This window comes from Taudactylus pleione, unplaced genomic scaffold (genome assembly GCF_031769625.1).
Source record: "Taudactylus pleione unplaced genomic scaffold, aTauple2 ptg000422l, whole genome shotgun sequence".
Lineage (NCBI taxonomy): Eukaryota > Metazoa > Chordata > Amphibia > Anura > Myobatrachidae > Taudactylus > Taudactylus pleione.
Window position 1 is genome coordinate 553,430 of NW_028284824.1, and position 24,685 is coordinate 578,114.

The 24,685-nt window shown below is 38.8% G+C and overlaps 1 protein-coding gene across 1 annotated transcript; it reads left to right on the forward strand.

Annotated features, from left to right (window-relative positions):
* Nucleotides 1–265: 265 nt before the first annotated feature.
* SPARC (secreted protein acidic and cysteine rich) lies at nucleotides 266–24,232 on the forward strand. The gene is made up of 10 exons (XM_088447181.1): nucleotides 266–371; nucleotides 12,063–12,132; nucleotides 12,216–12,269; nucleotides 12,355–12,448; nucleotides 16,310–16,431; nucleotides 17,519–17,639; nucleotides 19,275–19,408; nucleotides 21,048–21,196; nucleotides 22,499–22,647; nucleotides 23,462–24,232. The coding sequence occupies exons 2-10, from the start codon at nucleotides 12,076–12,078 to the stop codon at nucleotides 23,488–23,490; spliced, it is 909 nt and encodes a 302-aa protein (XP_088303307.1). The 5' UTR covers nucleotides 266–371; nucleotides 12,063–12,075; the 3' UTR covers nucleotides 23,491–24,232.
* The last annotated feature ends 453 nt before the right edge of the window (nucleotides 24,233–24,685 follow it).

Genomic DNA, 24,685 nt, shown 5'->3' on the forward strand with positions numbered 1-24,685 from the left:
CTCCCTGCCTTTCTTCATAAACTATTTGTGATCTATCACTCCTTAATAACTTTCTTTACAAGGTGTTTCTTCACCCTGATATGTTACTGCTGCTACCAGTCCAGACATATGCAGGAATATCAGCCACTTCCTCATAAAGCTTTTGGAGTCTCTGCAGATTGCTCTGGTCTGAGGACAAGTTTTGTCCTAGGATTGGAAGGGGGGCAGGATGGGGCTAGCACAGCCTTCTATAAAAAAAAAAAAAGAGAATGGGAAAGACAGACAGCACAGTCCCACCCACCCTATTTCTGCATTCTGCTAATTTATCCTGCACCCTTCAGATTATTTCAGACTGTACCAGAGACTGAAGCTCCATCCTCTCTTGTCCCAAGGTATGGAATAACTGCACAGATTTTGTTTACCTGCTCCCTCCAGTACTATAGTACATTGGACTCCAATAAGATGCTGTGACTTGAATAGAAGGATAGCAGGTAGATAGGGAATAGTTACATCTTGTTGTATTTAACAATTAGCAGCTTGCTGGGATTAGGTGTAAATTTTAATATTACAATATTAAGGTTTGTACATTAATGATGTTTGTGGAATCATTGTAGGGACTTTAATATGATATGTAACTGTACTGTGTGTGTATATATATATATATATATATATATATATATATATATATGTGTGTGTTATTTATATAATTACACTGCAAATTTCACTTAGCCACAGATTATAAAATTAAACTTATTTTAATACAATCAATTCATCAACTGAATGTCATGTAACAATCAAAGCTTTTTGCTGATTAACATTAACAGTATTATTGCATGTGTGCTACTTGTTATACATCAAAGGGGTTAATAGTTCCTCTTTGTGCCTGTCTTAGCTATCTATTTATTTAGTACCAGTTATTTACATAGCGCACACATATTCCACAGCACTTTACATATTCCATAAAATATAGACACTCATATTTCACAAGCTCTATCTATAACATTAAGCATTGTATTATCAACTGAGCAGCTAAAAAGTGATATCCACACCTGCGCCTAAAGTCACCATATCACATGACCCTCTGGTCCTTGCAATGTTAAAGCAGAATTTCTTTAGTCATTATACATAAAATTCTTTCTTTGTGAACACTGTTTAAAATATACAATTAATGCGAAAATACAAGTATGCTATTGGAATTTGACTGGTTGAAATGTTTTGATGCAGAACTGTGTATATGACAAATATATCACCTCCAAACAAGTGTGAAAAACTATTGTATTAGATATTCATCACATAAAGCACAGGGTGCAATAAATAGTGAGGGTTGCAATGACATGACTTGTGTGAATCAGATAACACATAATACAGCAGGATTGGCTCAGCCTGGAGATCTTCTTGTCACAGGAATGTAATAAAGTATTTTAAGCATCCGCCCGCAGCACTATATATATATATATATATATATATATATATATATATATATATATATATATATATATATATATATATATACATATTATAATACAACTAGCCAAATAAAAGAATATAGATGCTAGATAGAACTAAAAACAGAAAAATACTGATCACAGATATTAATGATCATGATATATTTGAAATCACAGTCTATAATAAGTTAACTAAGAATAATGTTATTGTTTTTTTATATATTTTATTTACTTGTTATTTTTGGAAGTTTATCTACAATGTTCAGATCAATATATATATATATATATATATATATATATATATATATATATAATATATTATTGAAAGTAACACTCTCTATATAAGACAAATACTTATTTATCGTACTGAATAGAACAATACTGATGACAGCACACAGCTGACATACATTTAATTGTCAGTGCGTGGCAGGTCCTGCTTTAAAAGCTGGGAAAAGGGGGTTAACTCAGCCATTGTCTGCCACATAAGCAAAAAAGGGGGGATGGGTGGGATGTGAGAAAAGAAAGGAGGGAGGGGGGTGATGTTATGTGGAAGAGAGGAACAACTTTTCGGAGTTGCTGTAAGCCCAGCTCCACCCTACCAGGCTCCCCTCTCACATTACTCAGGCACAGAGGAATGCTGGTTGTTAGGGAAACATGGTCAGATCCTCCTTCACAGGCCCATCATCATTGTCTGGGATGTTCCCAACAAAAAGCCTGTCAGAGGGAACACATAAGCACTTCATTTTGTATTATTTCCTATAGCTTCAGCTGTGCAGCGACCAGTCATAGTTTTAATAATAGCCAATTCATGTTGCTCATGTGATTTTATCATTTAAAATTGTATGTATGATATACAGGTTGAGTCTCCCATATCCAAAATGCTTGGGACCAGGGGTATTTTGGATAACGGAATATTCCGTATTTTGGAATAATTGCATTTAATAATGAGATATCTTGGGAATGGGACCCTACTATACACACAGAATGCATTTATGTGTTATATACACCTTATACACACAGCCTGCAGGTAATTTTATACAATATATTCACTAATTTTGTGGCTCAAGCAAAGTTTGTGTACAGAAATGAAAGTCATTTATGTTACATATACACCTTATACACACAGCCTGAAGGTAATTTTATACAATATTTTTAATAATTTGTGCCTTAGACAAAGTTTGTGTACATTGAACCATCAAAAATCAAAGGTTTCATTATCTCAGTCATGCCAAAATGATTCCGTATTTCGGAATATTCCGTATATCGGAATATTTGGATATGGGAGACTCAACCTGTAATATAACAGCCTTAGTAGTCATTAAAGGGGGATTCACAGAATAAAATATGAGGTCTGCTGCACCTCCTGTCCTGCACAGTTACCTGCGGAACAGTTTTCACAATGGATACACCATTTACAGCTTGCCTCGGATGGAGAAAAAGTGGACGGAGATAAAGTACTAACTGTCATTTTTCAAACACAGCCTGTGACATGACAGTTAAGAGCTGATTGGCTGGTACTTTATCTCCGTTCACTTTATCTCCATCCAAGGCTTAGTAAATAGATCCCAAAGTCTCAGTTTGTGATATCTCTTTTCTATTCACTTAGACCAGTGGTTCCCAATTCCTGACCTCAAGAACCCACAGCACAACACATGTCATGTTTTCTGGATTTCTTTAATCATACATAGGGGCGTTAATTTATTTTGCTGGGTCAATAATTGTCCCACCTGTTTCCACAGATAGAAATCCAGAAAACATGAGCTGTTGAGGATACTTGAGGACTGGAGTTCAAAATCACTGACTAGTTACTTTTGGGGGGGGGGGGGGCATATTTATTATTTATCAGGTTACCGATAATTATTATTTCTTATAGCCACTTATCGCGCACTAAGAAATGAAGGATCGCCCCAATGTATTGAAAAACAGACTCAGGGACTGGTGCCCCTATAGGAGCCTGTCCCTGCGATGTGTTAGGACTAGTGAAGTACGCTAATGCCAACACTTCACTTTTCCCTTGAGACCTTAATGAAGTTCTGCGCATGCACGGTTTGCTGATTGTGCATGTGCGAGTGGGGAGTGCCAGGGAGGCCCCCTCCTAGTAAACTGTGCAGAGTGTACCCTATAGGCTACAACGGCTAAAGCCATCTGGAACTTGGTACATTTGGCAATAAAGCAGCTCACATGGGGGTCTATGTACTAAGCCTTGGAGAGACATAAAGTGGACAGAGATAAAGTACCAACAAGTCATCCTGACAATTTTCAAACACCGCCTGTAAAGTGACAGGTTAGGAGCTGATTGTTTGGTACTTTTATCTTTGTCCACTTTATCTGTCTCCAAGGCTTAGTACATAGACCCCATAGAAACCTGTGGAGGCTGCTATTGGGATCACTGTAGGGCATACTTGCTTACTTTTGAAAAAGCATTTCAGGGAGAGTGTGAAAGCAGCACCTATGAGCGCGGTGGTAAAGTGGGCGTGTACTGCTACATCTGAGAGGCGTGTCATAAAATTGTCTTACTGTACATCAAAATGTATACGAGCCCCAAAGCGCTAAGTAAGATCTACTTTTTTGATGAAAACACACTGATACTTTTCAGAAAATGCATGTAGCCATAGGAATCATTGTGCAGAGCCGTAACCAGACTTTTTGGTGCCCTGTGCCAGAAAGAGCATTGGCGCCCCCCTAATTTTTCAAAGGGACATAATGCACACAAAAAAAGGCCATGGCTTCATGGGGAAGGGCCAGGGAAGAGATAGGAGAGGCCAGGAGATGCTGGGGATGAAATAAGAGGTACAAGCAAGAATTATAATAAACAGAAATTTGACAGGCCCAAACAGCGCCCCCTGACCTGTGGTGCCCTGTGCGATGGCACCGGCCGCACTACCCTAGCTATGGCCCTGTCATTGTGCCTTATATATCCAATGCAGGGAAATATATGTTTTATATAATTGCTTCATAATGGGGATAAGGAGCAATCAGGGAGATTGCTGAACTCTTCAGGGAGAAAGGGAGATTGCTACTATGTCAGGGAGTCTCCCTGACAATGAGGGAGGGTTGGCAAGTATGCCGTAGAACGTAGATACATCCGGGGGATAATTAATAGTTGGCTGTTAACTTGTCCAATGTTTAATGTACAACTGAATATAAAATGAAAACACATATACTGAAACTCCATAAAGAGATAACTATTTGTAACCTTAAAGATGAACAAGGGTCAATCTATTCTGACACATGTAACATTACAACAATTTCTGTAAATATACTGCGACATAACAGTGACACATTCGGGCACCGCACTTTCAGAATATTCAACAAGAAGCTAATTTATGTTTGTACTAGTCTAATACAGTACAAAGTAGTACAGTGTTTTTGCACTAAAATAATCATTTAATTTAATTGAAATATTTTTTTTATTGTATTCAATTTATTAAAATAGTGTACAAAAACCACACATACATGTAAATGCTCATATGATACAGATGTTTGACCTGATGCCTGATCACCAAGCAGTAGCCAGTTTACAATTTTAACCTTTTGTTTGTTACCAGTGACATATTATTGGTATCAAAGCATATAGGGGTCTATTCGATAAGTCCCAGCCAATTAGCTCCTGTCATTTTTGAAACACAGCCTGTAAACTGACAGTTAGGAGCTGTTTGACTTGGACTTATCTTTCTCCATTTTATTACTCTCCAAGGCGTAGTGAATAGACCCCATAATACTTTGGGGTTTATGCATACTTGCCTACCCTCCCGATTTGGTCGGGAGCCTCCCGAAATTCGGGTGCCGCTCCCGACCTCCCGGGAAGGCAGGCAATTCTCCCGGCTGCCGCCGACCCCTCCTATCCCCCCCAATAACCCCTGCAACCCCCGCAGCGGGGGGGACCAGTGACACGATTCACGTCATTTTGGCCCCGCCCCCTGCTTCACAATGCCTATTTTATCGGCATTGTGTAGCGGGGGCGGTGCCACACTGACGTGATCACGTGACCTCCACCCCCACCAAAGAAATATGTCAACATCAAGAGAGCACCTTGGAAACATTATATATTCTGCCATCAGAAGACAGGTAATATTGTACTATTCAATAATTTTTGTGTCATATGAAAAACTAAAGTGGGCCATATTGTACATCTACGGTTCGATCATCGATGTCCCCTGATCCGTGGACATCAATGATCAACTATCCGTCAGCTGATCGGGGAGAGACAGTATGTTAAAAATCTCAGACTCACCGATCCTGATGATTTTTTAGTCACGATTGGTGAATCGAGGATTTCCAACATGTTGGAATACCCAGACCCCCGACGTCAGCAGAATGGGGAATTGTGGCAATACATTGCAGATGTTTGGGCCACAAAAGTTTTAGCTATGTACAGATATATGGAAGACTTGACTACAATGTAATTTAGTTACAATCTGCTACATATGTGGTAATTCGGTAACCATGCTGATTGGACATGACAAGAGCTTCCAATTAACTGGATAATAAAATTCAGCCCATACTGTAGAATGGAACTTTTGCATATATACTTGTGAGTATTGCAAGATATATTTTTAAGGTGACAGTCTGTTTCTGCATCTTCCCACTTCAGTAGTCTTCCATGGTCCTAACACCCACTGCGTCCTCTTTCTATGGAATAAAATAAACATGGACATAACTTAGCACATGTTTAATATGTAACAAATTGATTACTAATTAAAAAAAATACAGTCAAGTTCAGTCCCTACACTAGCCAAATCACATTATACCAGGGCTTCTCTTCTGCTTCCAGTACCATTTGGAGATCCACTAGTCAATGTCCTTTTATTGAAGTGTTGTTTTTAGAGGCGGAGATGGATAACAGTGGACATGGGATGCCAGACAGTCGCATGACCATGCCTTTAGTCATCTACTGTTTGCTCAATGTCCTGATTCCTGAGATCGAAAGTAGTGAGGTATGCCACACTCTTGGCACACTGTGCCTCTGCCTTTCTACACATCAAACCATGGGTACGTGGCCTTTAAAACAGAGATCCAAACGCTAATAATTATTTTACTTTATTAAAAACAGGTTTTTAGGCCATCGATAATTATATTATAAATTGTAAATAATTTAATAGTATTGATAATATATGGGACTATATCTTATTAATTAATATTTTTTAATATTTAATTGTGGCATCGGTGCAGAGAATATCTGAAAAGTGTCACACTGGGGCATGGCCGCATCCTGTTGGGATGTGCCTTGTCCCCAGACAGCATGTCTAGCGCTATTAAAATGCGGGTGATATTTTTTTGTGTGTGTGAAGTGTTTTATGACGTAAACCGTGCATCTGGAAAACCAATTCTCTGCTCAAGGCGGAGGCGCAAGACAGAGCCGTTTAAAAATGTAGGAAAAGAACCAATCTTTGTCACCTCAAAATGTGCCGTCCTCATCCCTTCAAATCTTGGTTCATATATGGAAACCTAATTTCTATGCTGCATTGAAACAAGGCGCACTTCTGCACCCATTCATTAATTCATTATAAGCGCCTTCTCTCTGCCAGCGCAAGCTGCTGCTTTGCTGACCATTTCACTTCTCAAACCTTTGCACCATGGTGGAAACATAGGTGTAATTGGGCAACCTGAAGAACATGTTGCATCCAAAGCTGTTTCTGCACAGGCGAGCGGCCATTTTGCACTCCTGTTACATAAGGATTACATACAACACATAATTATAATAGTGACAGGAGTTTGGCCTTGTTTCTTGTGTTCAGACAGATAGTGTGGAAAAGCGCCAAGTCATCATGGCATAAATAAATTTACCTTATGACCGTTCCCTAAGCATAACTGGGTTTTTTTTGTTTTTTTTTAGGTATTTCGCCCTAATTCTTAGTTTACACAGGACAGCAGCCTGCACTCCTTTCTCCCGTTTTATGATTTACACACCGGGCAGTGACGTTAGTGCGATGAGCCTTATGCACACACAGCTTTATTTTACAGGTGGATTTTATTTGGGCCACAGACCAAAATAAATTTCCTGCTGCTTATACCCTTGCTCTAGATGGACAGATTTTTTAGTGTGCTTCACCTAGGAAAAGTTGTGTAATTATTAGCACTGCTCTGGTACAAGTCAGATAAAATGCAGTCTCTTATAAAAATCAAACGGCTCTTTCCATTCTAAAGTCATGCAGATGTTTGCCTAAAGGTGTGGGTAGTGTACAGCACGGCTGACTTACACAACTTAAGAGATTCTTATTCCCCATTGGTCAGCAGGTTATTTCCCTTCTCTCCTTTCCTCCGTTACACTGCCATTAAGATGGTGTCATTAGAATGCCTTAAACTCTAGCACTTTATGGGGCCTATTATTTATTGGGGGGTTTTCCCGATATATAACAATTCCTAACACATTGTTTAGCTCTGATTGTTTTGGTTTGGTACTTTATGCAGTATCACAGTGTTGTTAATATTTTCAGTGCCTCTCTGTAAATTTAATTACTTTTAGCAGCCATGTTCTTGTGGTCCTTAAGGTGCTCACATGTGGCTCTTTTTGGGTAATTTCCACTCCTTATTCCTTTTCCTGTTCTGATGTCACAGAGTGAGCACAGAGCATCCACATAGGTTAGTAGTCTGTGATTGGACGGAGATTATCTTCTCACCAGTTTCACCTAATCATCTATAATTTAAACCTACTGTGTGAACATGTTACAGTTTTGATTGTACAATGTGCCATGTTTCCTCTTTCCAAAAATTATGTATGGCCCCACAATGGGATTTTACAGGCCTTTGAAAAATTATTAAGCTACCCACCTTTGGTAATGCTAGTATGAAGACCACAGCCTCACCTATTGCCATTGGGCTCTGTAGATTAAATTAGCAGGAATATACTTATAAATTCTATTTGGCAAACTAAAACCAGACCCAAACTCATAATTTGAGTGTTCACACATACTCAAGTAAGTACCTAAACTTCTATGGATTTGTTCTTCCTAGATGAAAGTGTGTGTTTGCAAGGTTAATAAATAATGCAAGCTTATATATTCAGTTCCAAGATCCATCTCAACCCTTTGAAGTGGAGGCATACTTAGCCAATTTACTGAATTGGTTAACGGGAACATTCACTCCATCTTCCATGATGAATATAGCCAATGTGTATTTCTCTGTCCCAGAAGTTTACAAAGTGAAATATTTCCAGACATTGACTAGGCACAAAAATAAGTCTCTTTTCATAAACTGGGTTTACTCTTCTGAAATAAACTTGTTTTTTCCTTGCACTGAGATCATGAAGAGCTGAGGTTTGTTTACTACAGGACATGGTTTCTCTTCAAAGAGTCCTCCAACCAAAACACATAAGGTTCTGTGCTAAATAGGTCATGCCAATGGATTCAACAGATGAGACCGTTTATTGGGGGGCAACCAAGACTAAATGGCACATCCAGAAATTACATTAGTGACCATCACAAAAGGACACGATAATAACCCTATACTGCTCACAAGGCCTAGCACATGAGATGACTTTCAGTCCCGCCAATGTAAAATGTAAGTTTTCAGTTCCAATAATGAAATAAAAATGGGAAAAGAATAGATTAACGATATATGTATATATTCACGTAATACATGTACAGTATATTTGATGATTGATGATGGTTTTAATGCATTAAGGCGATCCTGAGGATAACAGTACAGGTTCCAATACCGCCATCATACTTCTAGATGCAAAGGTCTAGGGAGGCTATCGCCAGCAAATTATGGCGGCGTTAAGGGTTACAGCCAGAAGTGTTATCGCCGATGGTAAATCTTGTTGTGAAAAATAGAACAAAAAGAGGCCCATACAGACAGCGGTGGTTATAGTCGGTGATAACAGTGTTATCACTGGCGGTAACACTTTTGTATATAACGGAAATTTAAATGAAAATCCCAATGCTGGCAAAAGCACACAAATTGTTAAATCAGCTTCAAATGTTAAATAAAAGTTTGCCTTTCTAAAACACTTATACGCATAGCATACGTTTTTGTTATAACTTCTCCATATATTCATTTCTAGTCATAAACTTCATATGTATTTGCTTTATCTTATGTTATGAAACAGCAGTGAAAGGGATACATACTGTACAGTACACTGCAAAAAAGATTTGATAACTGAACGATTTTTTTAATACATATCTGAATCATTCTGACTTATTGTGGATTTACTGAGAGTATTTAACAAAATGTTGCTCGTATAGCTTTCATCAGCCCAGCTACACTAGCCACCTATGCTTTTATTGTTTATTTTTCCCACCTTAGTTAAATGCTCATGAAATTGGGCTGCAGCAAATAATAACCCACATTGTCGACCAGTCAGGGTTCCTTCAGAGAATTCGTAACCCATAATTGATGGGTCAAACGTGCACTGCACAGGTGGTGATTCGGTAAAAATTAAACCTATAGATTAATAAAAAATAAATGTAAAAAAAAAATAGAAAAAATATATTTTTATATAGTTTAAAGTAGAACAAAATACTATATTTGAATAACGCCGGGACAAATTTTACTGGAGCTGCTGTCCCGGCAAGAGATTTTTTACAAATGGCTATGAAAATGAATTTCTTACTGCCGCAATATGATAATTAGCGGGCCTTTATCTCAGTAATGATAAACAGGCTCCATATAGAGATACATTGTATAAATTCCGCTCTGATTTGAAGAGGGTTGTAGGATTAGTAGTGAAGACTTTCAACAAGTTGCTTGAATATATAGAAGTTAACACAGTCAGGTCTAACTTGCTGTTGCTTTTGGTCGGAATATGTGTTTTCACGCTCTGATCTGAAATGTGATAAAATCATGTTTATTCTGCAGCTGTGGACATACGGAATGTACTCTCAACGAAAATGTATTTAGTGCCAGGAAGTGTCCAAATAAAACAGGGTGCCCCAGCCTGTGCATAGTCTATCAGGGAAGAGGGAGGGAAGAGAAGGGTACAGAGTGTTGCCGATCATGGCAGTAATTTTCCGCCCAGACATGAAAACAGAAAATGAAGTCACCTCATCTTGACACAGAGCATAAGGCAAATCCATGGCCAGAGTCAATAGAATAAAATACATTTTGCTGGCTGTATATAAGTCTGACCACTTGACCTTGAGAATAATTCCGCATTATATTTCCTAATATTAAATTTTAATAAAAATCACTGCCTGCTAGACAGAAGAATAATATTAGTCCGTATTCAATTTTATGCACACAAGGATTGCTTTAATAAGATTGTGGCTATGTGCACAAATGTGTTGTAAGCCATAGCAACCAATCAGGTTGTAGCTATCCTATTTTTAGTGTATTGCAGAAAAGGAAAGCAAATGTCTGATTGGTTGCTGTGGGTTACATTTTCGGTGAGCTCAGAGAAATCCAATTCTCCTCAATTTGCACCAGACATTTAGTAGAGTTCCCTTTGGTAACCATAAACCTGTCCTGTACATCCTATAGCATGCCCCTGGTTACTACAGAATGCTTTATAAATATTCCATATTGCTCTATTTAGATTTTCTGCTGAGCCTCATATTTGCACTATATTTGTAGGACTTGCATATGAGAAATATTATAAATGAATAAACAATGGTTACAATCACACTGAAACCCTCCAATTGCAGCACCTTACTCTAGTCTGTAAATCTTTTTCACAATAATCCATTATCTTAGTCTGATTCAGCAAGGAACGTAGTTGGTTTTATGCACGCAATCGGCGATTGTGCAAACTAGCCGATGGCGACTGCAATCGCAGAGGCTACGCAGACCCATCGCAGAGGGATTGACAGGAATTGCTGTTTGTGGGTGGTGACGGGGTGGTCGGGCTAACGGAGGTGTGCGGTGTGTTTGAACGTGCATAAATTAGCCATTGCGATACTATATGCAGCTTGAGGTCTCATAGACTGCGCTGAACTAAGCAATTCCTGAGTGAGGTCTGACCTGCCTTAACTATGCGTATGGGTCCGATGTTACTTGATGTTACTGATAGTTGCCCAAGTATATGGATGTGAGTAAGGGGTAGTGGACGTCCTTCTGTCAGGCTGCGTTCGCAATGCAAATCCAAACATTTACATATCACAGCTGATATTAGCAACTGCATTGTGTGCGTATAAGCAGAATAGCAATCCTTGCTCAATCCGGCCCAATGTCAGTTTCCGGAACTGGATGGAGGCAGCAGGAATGGGAAGATCCTTCTCCTGCGAGAATGTCTCAATTTTCAGCGTTTGATACATAGGGGTCAGACAGAAGACTCCATAGATAATAATGGAGACTAAGATCTGCGGCGCTAATGAGTCTTTTGCTGGAGATTCCTGTGAAATTTCATGCATTAGGCTATTAGTACATAGTGACAATACATACAATTATACAGAAACTGCTGTTTCTGTATAATTGTATGACAAATGGGCTTGTTAAACAACCCCCCATAGAAACAAACTTGCTCTGTCTTATTTGATCCAATTATTTTTATTTTCATATTTGTTTACTTGAATTAAAAATGCATCTTGAAATTTCCCACTAGTGTGTAGACAGTCTTACCCAGGGAACTAATGCTTCATGTAGAAACTGGCCCTTGTTGAGGAATTATAGCCCTAAACTCAGATGTCGGATACATTTCATTCTGGTTGTGTATAAGATTTCTTTATATCCTTACAAGATTTACTTTACTTGTTCCTTTAGGTCTATCTACACAATGAGGGTCTGGGTCTTCTTTGTCCTATGCCTGGCTGGCAAAGCACTAGCTGCACCTGTAAGTGGATGTTTTGCTGTAATGAAAGGTATTAGTGCTGGTTTCTCCTTATGCAATAACCACATTCTCCTATCTTTAAACAGCAACAGGATGCTTTGCCAGAAGAGGAAGAGGTAATAGAAGATGTTGTCACAGAGGTAAGACTAAATATACTGTATCTCTTTCTTTATTAACTAAGAGTTGCCCTGGAGTTTGTTACATTTGTATTTTTCGTTCTCCCAGGAGACAGTGGTGGGAGCAAACCCAGTGCAGGTAGAGGTTGGAGAGTTTGATGAACCAATCATTGAAGAGGAGGAAGAGGAATCTGCACCTGAGAGTAAGCATGGCTGATTCCTAAAGCCACTTAGTGATAGTATGTACCTTTATGCACAGGTGTGATGATGTATAACCAGGCGGCTGTACTGCACTGACTAACACTTAGAGCTCCGGGTCATGTGCTCTGTAAATGAAGAATACTAGGTTGGTCATTTTAAATATCACTTAAATACAATGATGTGAGTTTAAGAATTTTTTGCACTAGTGGCAAGGACGGTGCATTCTCCAGAGGAGCTGGTAATATTATCATAGATGTCTATTGAAGTTGTGCTGTATTTGAATGTAGATTACCATTTAACAAAAACTGATGTAGAAGGTGGAGCTTTCTATGCTGCGTATATTTATACTGCTGAAGCCTGAATATGGGTGATTGGCTTGCAGACTCTTCAATCAAAATACCTTATTATATTACTAGATTGAAACACAGGATTGCCTGTGATTTCACTAATGTTCTCAGATAATAAACAACTGTCATGATATTCTTTTGATGTTTGAGCTTTTTGCCCTGCATCAACAACCATATTTGCCAGTTACACCATCAGTCTTTACTTTTTAGCAAAGTTGGCATGTGTATAGTGCTGGCTACTTTTGGGTGAATATGGTTTTTGGTCCCAACTGCCAATATACCAGAGAGGTATGATGAAGGTCCATCTTAACAGCATTGTAGGCCCTGGGAAAAGCAATGCACTGGTGTCCCTAATCACCCATAAAATTAAATCTTTAGATTTATTGGTACTTTCAACGAAATCAATGTTTACATATAAAAACACATGATATAAAGTGAGGATCACATACTCCACCTCCCTCTTCTCCAGCTCACAGTGCAGTTCCTGCTCTACACTGCAGCTGTGATTAAAGTATAGGTGATCCACTGAGAAAGAGGAGCCTGGGGGGACAAACCACCTGTGTTTCCCCATTAATCTTGCTCTGGGGCTGCAGGCTAGGAGGCAGGTAGGGAATGTTCCGCTGTGATTGTGTGCAGTTCACAATCAGAGCAGCCGGGGAGCATCTTTTCCTGCCTGCCTTTCAGCCAGCTGCCCTAAGCATGAAGCAAGCAGCCGCACACTCCATGTAGATGCTCCCCAGCCTGCCCCTGTTTAAAGGCCCCTAGAATCGTGGGGCCCTGGGCAGCTGCCCAGTGTACCTGTATGTTAAGATGATTCTGATGTGATGATTGCCTCTTTCCCAACAGAAAATGTCAGTGTGGTCATCTGGCACAGTAGTTGGATTTACCACCATGTCTAAAAAAAAATAAGATTGATTGACATAAATATGCTTCCAATAAAATGAGTGTAGAATGAGCAGACAATATCATACATCTGAGCTAATTTAGAATTGCAGCAATGTATTTTATCTGCATTCAGATCTAAATTGTCAGCCTGTCAAACCTTCTATTAAGAAACAACATTATGGCTTAAGTTAATATGTGCTTACACTTATATAACAGAACTCAACAGCTTACAGAAGTTACAAATCTATAAACCAGATATTTTTTGATAAACACCATAATGCTGGCTGTCATTTGAACCAGCTATGTAGCTTAATTTTCTGGGGCATTACCTGAGGCTTACCCAGGGTGTAAGCGCCTATGGTGTTTGATCTGAGGTTGGAGATGTCTGCATGCCCCAATCTTTGTCTGTGCGAGTGTAAGGCCATTGCAGTTTTGATGCGTTGAGCAGTACTATCCTGTTTCATCCATAGGAGTTTTGCTTGGCGCATGTCAAGATCACGACAAAAGTGCACATTGATGTGCAGGACACTACTGAATACATTGTGCTCCTGTTTGTGCCCACTTCCATAGGCAAACGCAGGGGGGGGGGGGGGTTCCGTCTGCCTGGAAACCCCCCTGCCCAGCACACAGCATGACCACAATAGAAATAGTAATATAATACAAATACAATGTTACTAGTGCTGCATGTTCTTCTCACTATCACAAATGAAATGATTAGCACCACCTGTGGATCATTTAAAATGTGTCAGCCAGTAATAAATATACCTGTGCACCAACTAGGAGATGTGGAAAACATGCACTGTTAGGGGTGCACTGCTATAGACCATCAATAGGGTTATTTATTATTATTTTTGATTTATTAACAGTTTCTTATATAGCGCAGCATATTCCGTTGCGCTTTACAATTGGAAACATTGATAGAACAAAACAGGGTAATAACAGACAGACATAGAGGTAAGAGGGCCCTGCTTGCAAGCTTACAATCTATAGGGATAATTATTAATACTGTATAATAATACACTATCTAGTTCATAAGGAGACCGATATGTCCAGGGCAGTGCTAGGTTCTTCTGCTGCTACCCCAGACTCCCGGACTTCCTCCAATGCTCTGGAATGATGCCCACATTTGAAAAAAAACATTCTGCTAGATAGACCTTCTGCCGCATCTAATGGCTTACTGTGATCACTGGTCCTGTATATGCTGGAATTATGACACATAATACACTTTGTATGATGCATATTAAAGCTGGATAAGTGCTAATTATACCCTCTTCATGGACTGGCCATACTCGCACTAAAATCAAGCATTTGTAAACCCCCCTCTAGAAATCCTGCATTTGCCACTGACTTCTGCCCTTATCCCTTCTATATGGGTACTTGTAGAAGTTCCCCACATCCAGTGTATTTCTTTGTTGAAGTTACACTTCATTCTTATATAAGAGATTATTGCTAATGTTTTCTTTGAATAGAGATATGAAAAGTGTTGTACTGTAGCTCTTTCATGTGGCTTCAAGTGAATGGAAACTCAAAGGCAAGTGCAGCCTCAGATGTTTGCCCCTCTTAGTCTTTACCCACTTACCCACAGAGCCCCACATTCTTTACAACCACCATCGCCCTTTTGTATGCCATGTGTAGGTCACACATTTATTCTGTAACTAGCTAATATAATAAATCCATATTACTAATCATTAAGAGGACCACAGATCAGTTTATGTTGGCAGACATTCATAAGAACAATAAATGAAAGAAGATTAAACAAAAGACAGAACGCAACACCTGAAATTTTGCTTAGGTACTTTAAACAGTTCCAGACCTGCCACAGTGTCCCAGTCACCTAAACACAATAGAGATTTTAAATACCTACCAGCGGTGACTGTGATGTCAGCTAAACATCCAAATAGTAATTATTTATACATGCAATCCTATATATACTGTGTGTATGTGTGTGTGTGTGTATATATATATATATATATACATATATATATATATATATAATGTGTGTGTTGTCAGCTTGATATCCTGACGTACATATTGTGAAAGCAAATTAAATGATCAATTTCAGTTTAAAATTAGACAGAGCTGTAGAGTGTCTGGATGTTTTAAACCGAGAAGATTTAACTGTAGTCATGAACTCTCCAATAATGAGAAGGTCTTGTGAAGTCATCAATCCATATAGCATCCTTCCACCATGTTGACACAACAGATCTAATAGCTGTCAGGTTTTTTAAATTGAGGGCTACCTGACTTGACTGTTGGATTTCAAAAATTAACAAGGATATAATTATTTTTTTAAGTGCTCAGGTCTTAAAACTTTTTGCCCCTATGGTTGCTTCTACTTCATTATTGCAAATTCCACCACTTTTCATCAGTATAAATATTGGTATGAAGGTGAAATGTGGGTTTATTGCTGGTAGGCGCACACAAGGGAAAGATACTTTATATGTGGTGAGATGCTGAATTAAAGGCACAGCCACCTTCGTCTACAGTTCTGCCACATTACAACTGGGCTTATGTGGCCTTCCAAATGTTTTAAACATATGTGTCTCATTAATTGTTAACTTAATGACTAAGGACTGAATTTTTTGTAAAATACCACTCTAAAACTTTTTCCTAAAACTCGTTTGTCCATAGATGCTTGCCTGAACCACCACTGCAAGCACGGCAAGGTGTGTGAAGTAGACGATAGCAATACTCCAATGTGTGTCTGCCAAGACCCATCCACCTGCCCTGAGACCGTAGGAGAGTTTGAGAAGGTAAGAGCCAATATTGTGTGGCATATCTCCCCAGCGGGTTGGGCACAGGATGCCATCCAAACACGGTTAGGCCACCACTTTTTTTTCTGCAAGTATCAGGACTGTCCCATGATGAGTGAAACATTTGGTGGATATAAAGTCCTGTTTTTGTACGTAGGACTGCGAAATATTCATTAAGTCTACTGCCCATATTTTCTTTTACATCCAACATAAAGTACAGCAATTACAGAATGTGCCCTTATCTTTTGGTAATTTGGGTTCATAAAGACTTTTAAGGAAAATAAACATTGTGGGGTTGAGATTGTAGGTGAAACAAAGGTATTCTGGGAAAATAGTAGCCAACTTGTATTACACACAGTATGTCACCTGTATTGATTTTCATGACTGTCATGGTATTACAGCTGTAGATATGAGTTTAAATAGCATGTGAGTGTACTTTTATTAGAAAACTGCACTGTGTATTGAGTGCAACTTGGTGACTTTGTAATCACAATGATTAGAGTAGTTTGCAGGTACAGGCAAATTGGGTCCTTTTGAGGATACATGTTGGTATGTCCGGTTGCAGGTACAGTTAGATTGGGCCCCGCTGTACGTAAACGGTAGATTGGATCTGGTTACTGGTACAGCCAAATTGGATTATGGGTCTCTACAAATTGGCATATTTACAAGGCAGAATTATGCAAATATTATTTTTTTTTACTTTGAGTAACATAAATTTGGTAATGAAGACTTAGACATTTATATCTACAAATCTTTATATTGAACTGGTTCTCAAACTCGGTCCAGGACCCAAGACAGTGCATGTTTTCTAGCTCCACCAGTGGAACTTTTAAAATATGTCTGTGAGTAATGAATACACCTGTGCACCTGCTGGGTGACCTGGAAAACGTGAACTGTGTGGGGTCCTGAGGACCGAGTTTGAGAACCTTTGTTCTGTTGTATCCTTATGTGCTTATCATCAAAAGGAACATAAAAGTATTCAAACACTTGATATTATAATCAAGAGAAAGGAACTACATACTATTATGTTGTCACCTACAACACGGGATAACTTTTCTCCTCTTATTCATATCCATGTCTCCCATAGATCTGCGGTACTGACAATAAAACATATGAATCTTCCTGCCATTTCTTTGCCACCAAATGTACCCTGGAAGGAACCAAGAAGGGACACAAACTGCATCTGGATTACATCGGACCATGCAAATGTGAGTTATTATATACACAGTGAATTGTCTAATCATTTACTGTATACATTAGTGCAGTGGTTCCCAAACGTTTTCCCCATATATCTAATCGGAACTCAATGCATTGTTTACAGGCAAGCTAGCAAGTCTGATTGGTCAGTGACAGCATTGGCAATAGTCTGCAAACATTGGCCATCTACCCTGCATAGGGTCCCCTGTAGTGAATATAAAGTAGTTATTTGGCCAAACAAATTAACAATTTGGTCAACATACCTAGCTAAGCTGGACATAAGTAATTGCAATGGGAAGCCGCGTGGGAGGTGAAACCTGACGGTGTTTAGAGTCCCTCATCTAGACTACACATACAGATTCAGCTAGTTACAGACAGTATATGTAGACTAGAGCTGAATGAAAAACGCAGGCAAATAAAGAAAAAGGTGATTATTTCTCAGAACAGCTCTTCTGGGAACATTGCTGAAATAATACTTACCTTAACTATAAAACAAACTGTACATCATCTGTAGATTGCTTGCTTTCAGCATGCTCCTGCTAAGGCAATAAAAGAATAAACTATAATTTATAGTTTGGGTGACTTAAGCTCCATACTCAGATTTTCCACTGCTATGTTTCACCTGGGCCCCAGGGTAATTGCATTTTGGGTTACCAGTTAGAGCGTGTGCAACTCCCATGAGGGAAGATACAGTATCCAACTGCAAGGAGTCAGCTGTCAGTTTCCTGCTGACTCAGCGCTATATCCCAATGCAGCCAATGAAAACCAAGGCCTCCCTTAGGGACTAATTCCTAAGGTACACAGATGTGTCCGGGCCTGCAAAGTTCAAAGTAGAACATTCTGCTTAGTTTCTTAGCATCTGGGAGATGTCTGCCCAATACTCAATTCCTTCTATTACTATTAAAGGAACAATGTATTATTTTCCTGAAAACAAATAATTATCCTTACTTCACCTACAAATTTTTAAAAAAGGAAAATAAAAACTTAAATAAATGAACAGGAAAGTAGTTTTATTCTGCTTAGGTAGAAGCCTACAGTAGTTTGTACTGTAAAAACAGTTCCGGACAGTATACTGTAGCATAGTTTTAGCACTTGTGTAGTATTACTTGCCCCAATGTCACAACATTCAGCCTCCGATTGGACCACCCGTCTACAATAATAAAAGCTGCTACTCCAAAAAAAAGGAATGACTTCACTTTCATAAGAGCAGATGGGAAACAAGAGCTCAATTTTAAAAGAGATCCTTCCCCTGTAAGTATGTCAGTAACAAGAGTGAGAATAATAGACATTCCTTCTTGGACAAAGAAAGCTCTGTTAAGTATAAGAACCTCAGGCTGCAGACTTTGCAGCAACAAAGACGGCCCTGTAAATCTGTCTTTCAGGGAGATTGTGAGGACGTAAACACTGCCAAATACGGATGTGGGCAAAGTGTATTACTTCAATGGCCATCTCGATGACATTATTTGATATCTTTGAGGACAAAAGGATGGGATTGGGCTGTGAACCAACTGTGGAGACACAACCACTCTTAGTGTCATCGCTGTCCATTTAGGGTTTAATTTCAAATACAATGGAAAGATCTCTCAAGATCTTAGCATACATCTTTAGTTAACATCTTCAATCCTTCCTCTGTTGTGTCCATACAGTCATTGCTCCCTGCGTGGACGCTGAGCTCAACGAGTTCCCTCTTCGCATGCGTGACTGGCTCAAGAACGTCCTGGTCAGCCTATATGAGCGTGATGAGAACAACAACTTACTCAATGAGAAGCAGAAGCTGAGGGTAAGAACCCGGAGAAGTCATAACTAAGTAATCTGAGATTTACTTTATGCTTTTTTATTTATTTTTTTGTAAAGGACTTTCCTTTTCATCCACCCACCCCTGCCTTCTCATCCGCCCACCCCTGCCTTCTCATCCGCCCACCCCTGCCTTCTCATCCGCCCACCCCAGCCTTCTCATCCGCCCACCCCAGCCTGCAGTTCCATGATGCTCCAGTGAGCACTTCATGCAGTTTGATTGAGATGTTGTTTGATGCCGACAATTGGGAAAGCCGCATCAGTTACTAACATTTAAACCCCACGCTGTGTATGCTGGAACATTATGGGAAAGCAGAGTGCAGCAGGGATCCAGTCTAGGCCAGCTTCTAGAGTCACATACCTTTCCAGAGTAATAAAGCCATTTTGTTGTGTTTTCTATATGCTGGTTATTAGGACTTCTTTGTAAGGATATAATTGCAAAAGAAGACTCAAATAGAGGATGTAAACACTTCATAAGGAAACATGGCAACCCATGCAATACAAGCCTCATTAATGTTTCATCCATCAGTGGTGTGCCCATGGACCACATAAAAGCAGCCCTTAGTAAATACATATTTCTGCCTGCTATGCACTAGATGTGGTGAAGCTATGGTGTAGTGTATATAGTGCAAGGACATTTCTGACTTATTCCATAGCAAAGCACTCTGGCTGCCTTGATACTCAAGACACAAGTTTAACATTATGGACCTCATTCAGATCCGGTTGCAAGCGCTGAGCGCTCGCAACTGGGTCGATGTTGAGGCCCTGCGCACGTGCAGCGGCCGGTCCGGATCTCACTACAAAAGGGGCAGCTGTCGATGTTGATCGACAGCTCGACCCGTTTGTAGGCGTTACACAAACTGAGGCCTATATTCCAAGTGCGTACTTCTAACGTCATAAACCAAGAACAAAAAATGTATTCCAGATTTCCACATTAAAAATTATAGCTGCTTGTGGGTGAACTATTTACATGCAGAAATGTGAACATCACTAAAGATCTTTAAGATATAGGGGTCTATTTACTCAGCAGTGTTAGGAGACAGAGTGAAAAGTGATAAGGTGTTAAGGTGACACAGGCTGTGTTTGAAAAATGACAGTTGGGAGCTGATTGGCTGGCACCTTATCACTTTTCACTCTGTTTCCTAACACTGCTGAGTAAATAGACCCCATAATGAGAAATGCAGGGTTTTATTTAGTGATTCTTGTGTCTGTAACATGAATGTGCAAATGTATTTTTGCTGTGAATCAAATTCATTTTCAATATTGATATTGTCAAGATAATTTTACAAACTCAAATAAGTTCATATCAGCTGCCTTAACAACACACCATATAATTTAAGTGCACCTATTAAATACTTAAGTGGAGGCAGAATTTTGTGTCTCAATGAAGTCACTGCATTCTAGTATATTGAGAGGTTGCCTTCTCCAAATATTGGTTTATCCCACAAAGTGACCGCCTTCAAAGTGTGTAGGTGATGGACTTTTATGACAATAAACTCTACGTTAAGTATAAAACCATCGACTCATTTTTCTTCCAAAACTTTAAATGAGAATTCCTATATGAGATGCAACATTTCATCCTACAATTAAGTTCCCCTGCAAAATTATGTAACTTTAAATACCAGGTGAAGAAGATCCATGAAAACGAGAAGCGCCTGGAAGCAGGAGACCACACCATGGAACTGCTGGCACGTGACTTTGAGAAGAATTACAATATGTACATCTTCCCCGTGCACTGGCAGTTTGGACAGCTGGACCAGCACCCTATTGATGGGTATGTAAATCTTTTTTTGGGGAAATGCTATAAATCAGGACTGATAATCATGGTAATTTGGTTATTACCACCCAGTTTCTAGGTAATTTGTGTGAAACAGCAACACTGGTAGCAAGATCAGCATTTGTCAATAATTGTCTACTAGACAGACTATATGAACGAAACATAATTTGGCGGACAACATAAATAACTTTGTACACGCAATAACATTGTTAGGTGCTAGATGCACAAAACTTTGAAGTTAGGCCATTAAAGTCTTGTAGCAAAGAATCCATTTCATCTGACAAATGCGATACAAAACTAATTGCTTTTTCATTTTTTTTTTTAACACAAAATCAATTTTGAAATTTAGATTTGTTTATTTATTCCAGAGCCACAAAATAATTTGTGTCAAAATATAATATCAGAACAAAATTGTATTATACCAGAGAAACTTTATTTTTGTAGTTTGTTTCTCTTTGCTGCATGTAAGTGGCAGGTATGCTTCCATTTCCCAGGCAGAATTTCTAATTTGTAGTGATCTAGACTTCACATACAGTTGCATACTGTCTACAAATTAATCAACTATCAGTGGAGATTGCCTAGGAACAAGTTTGGTAAAGCCATTTGTCCTATGAACTTTTATACAATATAACCTATGAAGAGCTCTATTATTAGCAGATATATTGCTATGCCAATTTTTAAATAAAGAATTTAGAGGTTTTATGTTTTTTTGTTTTTTTTATGAATAAAGGGACAATTTTATTAGAACTGTGGTAACATTTATGTTTTTATTGAGCGCAGATCAATTTCTTGTTTTCTTTTTAATCAATATCATATAATAGTGCTTAAGGAACTTCTAAATGAACTTGGGACTAGTAGAACTCTGGGAACAGAATTACTTTTATGTCTGGATGAGCTTTAATGTCCTGGTTATGACCTATAGAATTCAACTATTAGATCTAAGGTTGCAAATATGATTTTGTATTTCATATCTACAATTGATTATAAGATTGATTTGAAACCGTCTCATTCAGCAGAAAAGCTAATAACAATACTTTGTTAAATAATTTTATTATCAAACCGAGATGTATACATAAAAAAAAAATATATAGTACTCCCTTTAAAGACCTAGCCTACAAACCCAAAACTTACAATGATATTTGCGTGAATATTAATTTACATACATTAAATGGTATACATTCATTTTACATGGTAATGGAAGAAAGTTATGGGTTCTGTCTTCAGTCTGGATTGTGATGTGTGTGTGTGTAGTCTGTACATGTATGTAGTGAACCCTTCTGCAACACATTCTGTCTACAGATACCTCTCCCACACTGAGCTGTCTCCTCTTCGCGCTCCCCTGATCCCCATGGAGCACTGCACAACCCGTTTCTTTGAAGAATGCGATATCGACAATGACAAATACATTGGCTTGGACGAATGGGCCAAGTGCTTTGGAATTAAGGACCGTAAGTACAGATTACAATAAGCTAAACAAAGGTGTAGCACATAGGATTAGATGAATATGATTTTATAAACTCAATATCACCAAGACCCATTTCCTGACAAAATGTAGATCTAAATATTATTTTTGTACATACTTTGACTAATGTTTCCAAAGCAATCATTCTCATGACCAGAACAAACCATGGTGCAAAGTGGCGTAATGTGCCGAAAATCATTGCAACCAATGTGATGTAAGCGTTTAGCAGTGTAGTTTGTCTGATGAATAAAAGTGAACAACTGATTTGTTGCTATGTTTAGTTGCGTCATGATGGCTTTGGTCACACTCCAGGGAATAGCTACACTTCAGAAGCTGTGGGCCGCCCGCAACACCCTTCTCTTAGAGAATTCTCTCCTCTGCTGCCAGCACCCCAATTTGCATGTAAGCAAGATACACATCCCAGGGTTCCCAGCCATCAGAACATTTTTGCAGGATGCCTGGATGGCGGGCCACTGCCCCAGAATCTAGATTGTCTCATCTACATTGGGACAGTTGGGAGATGTGGTACTTATGTTTAGAAGTGGCCGTACAAGACTTTTGTAAATATTAATTGTTTCGGGTCGGGCATGATTTTGGAACTCTGTAAAATGTTTTGTGTTGTTCCAGAAGTTCCACAATACAAGAAACAGTAGATATATACATTGTTCTATAACCACTTATGGCTCTCTTGCTAGTGGAACACTAAATTTAAACATGACTATGTGGACAGCTAAATGTAGTAATAATAAAACAATTAAAAACAATAAAAACTAACATGTATTATCTTTTCTTTCTTGCAGAGGACGTGGACCAAAACATGATCGTCTAAGCGACAGCAGTGGATTTTTTGTCTCAACTGAGTTTATTTGTGTAATATTTTATTTTGTATCTCCTCTTTCACATTCTAGTTTGTAATATTTGTCTCTCGGGGTTGGGCGGCACAACAAAAAAAAAAAGGTGCTAACTTAGAACAGATTCTATTAATGGTGCTGAGAACAAGATACAACACAACAAGACGCATTAGCGAATGGAGGAGATAACAACATTTCACCACTAGCTCGGAAATCCATTGTTTGGCCAGTTCAAACGTCTCGCTCTCTTCTTCTTTCTCCAACTGTCCAACTCCTGACTTCCAACTTCTTTCACACATTTTTGAGATAAAAAAAATGAATAGAGTAGCTTAAATTGCCAGCTTCAAAGCTATAAAAAAAAAGACAGAAGCTTTCTTTTTTCCCCCTCTTGTTGCATAGTCTCTCATTCTATTCCATGGCTACCCCAACAAAAAGTGATGGGAGTGTTAAAGCAGGACTTTAACCCCTTCCCTGCTGGAGTAGTATTGTAGAGACACTCTAGCAATGAAGGGGTTAACCCCTGACTGGTACGCAGGGGTTGGGCAGGTGGTGGGTTTTTGGTATGTGACCGAGGAGATTCTTTAGAGTTGGCTTTGGGTGAGATCCTGTCTGACCCAAGCAGAAGAGGGTTTTCACCTGGCATGTTGATTTCAATTTTAGACCATTTGGAGTAAGTTCATCGAAACAGAGGTTCCATAAAGAATAAAAAATTCAAAAATATCTCTTTTTTTATATTTTTAATTCACTGAAACTGCACTCTGTCACTTGCTTTCCAGTGTAGACTGAAATAAAACATAAATATTCCGATAGTTTCTTCTTACGTAAAAAAAAATAAAAATGGAGAGTCCTTGGTGAATTGAGGATTTTATGTTCCATTCTCCAAAAAGTTACACGATTTTAGAAATATTGTGGGGTTATTTATGACCAGATAGTGCATCATCGTTTTTTACTTTTTCACTGTTTGGTCCTGCAAGAAACTGTTCATTTACTGTAACATCTGATTTGCTATTTTTATGAGATGGGAAAAACGTTAAAACATTTTTCACTTGTTCTAATTAGAGTAGACATGACATATGATACATTGCTTAAAAAAAAAAAATTCATATCCAGCTTCCCAATTATGCCAAGGGTCTATTCAACATCACTTAATATCTACAAAAGTAGGTGAAAATT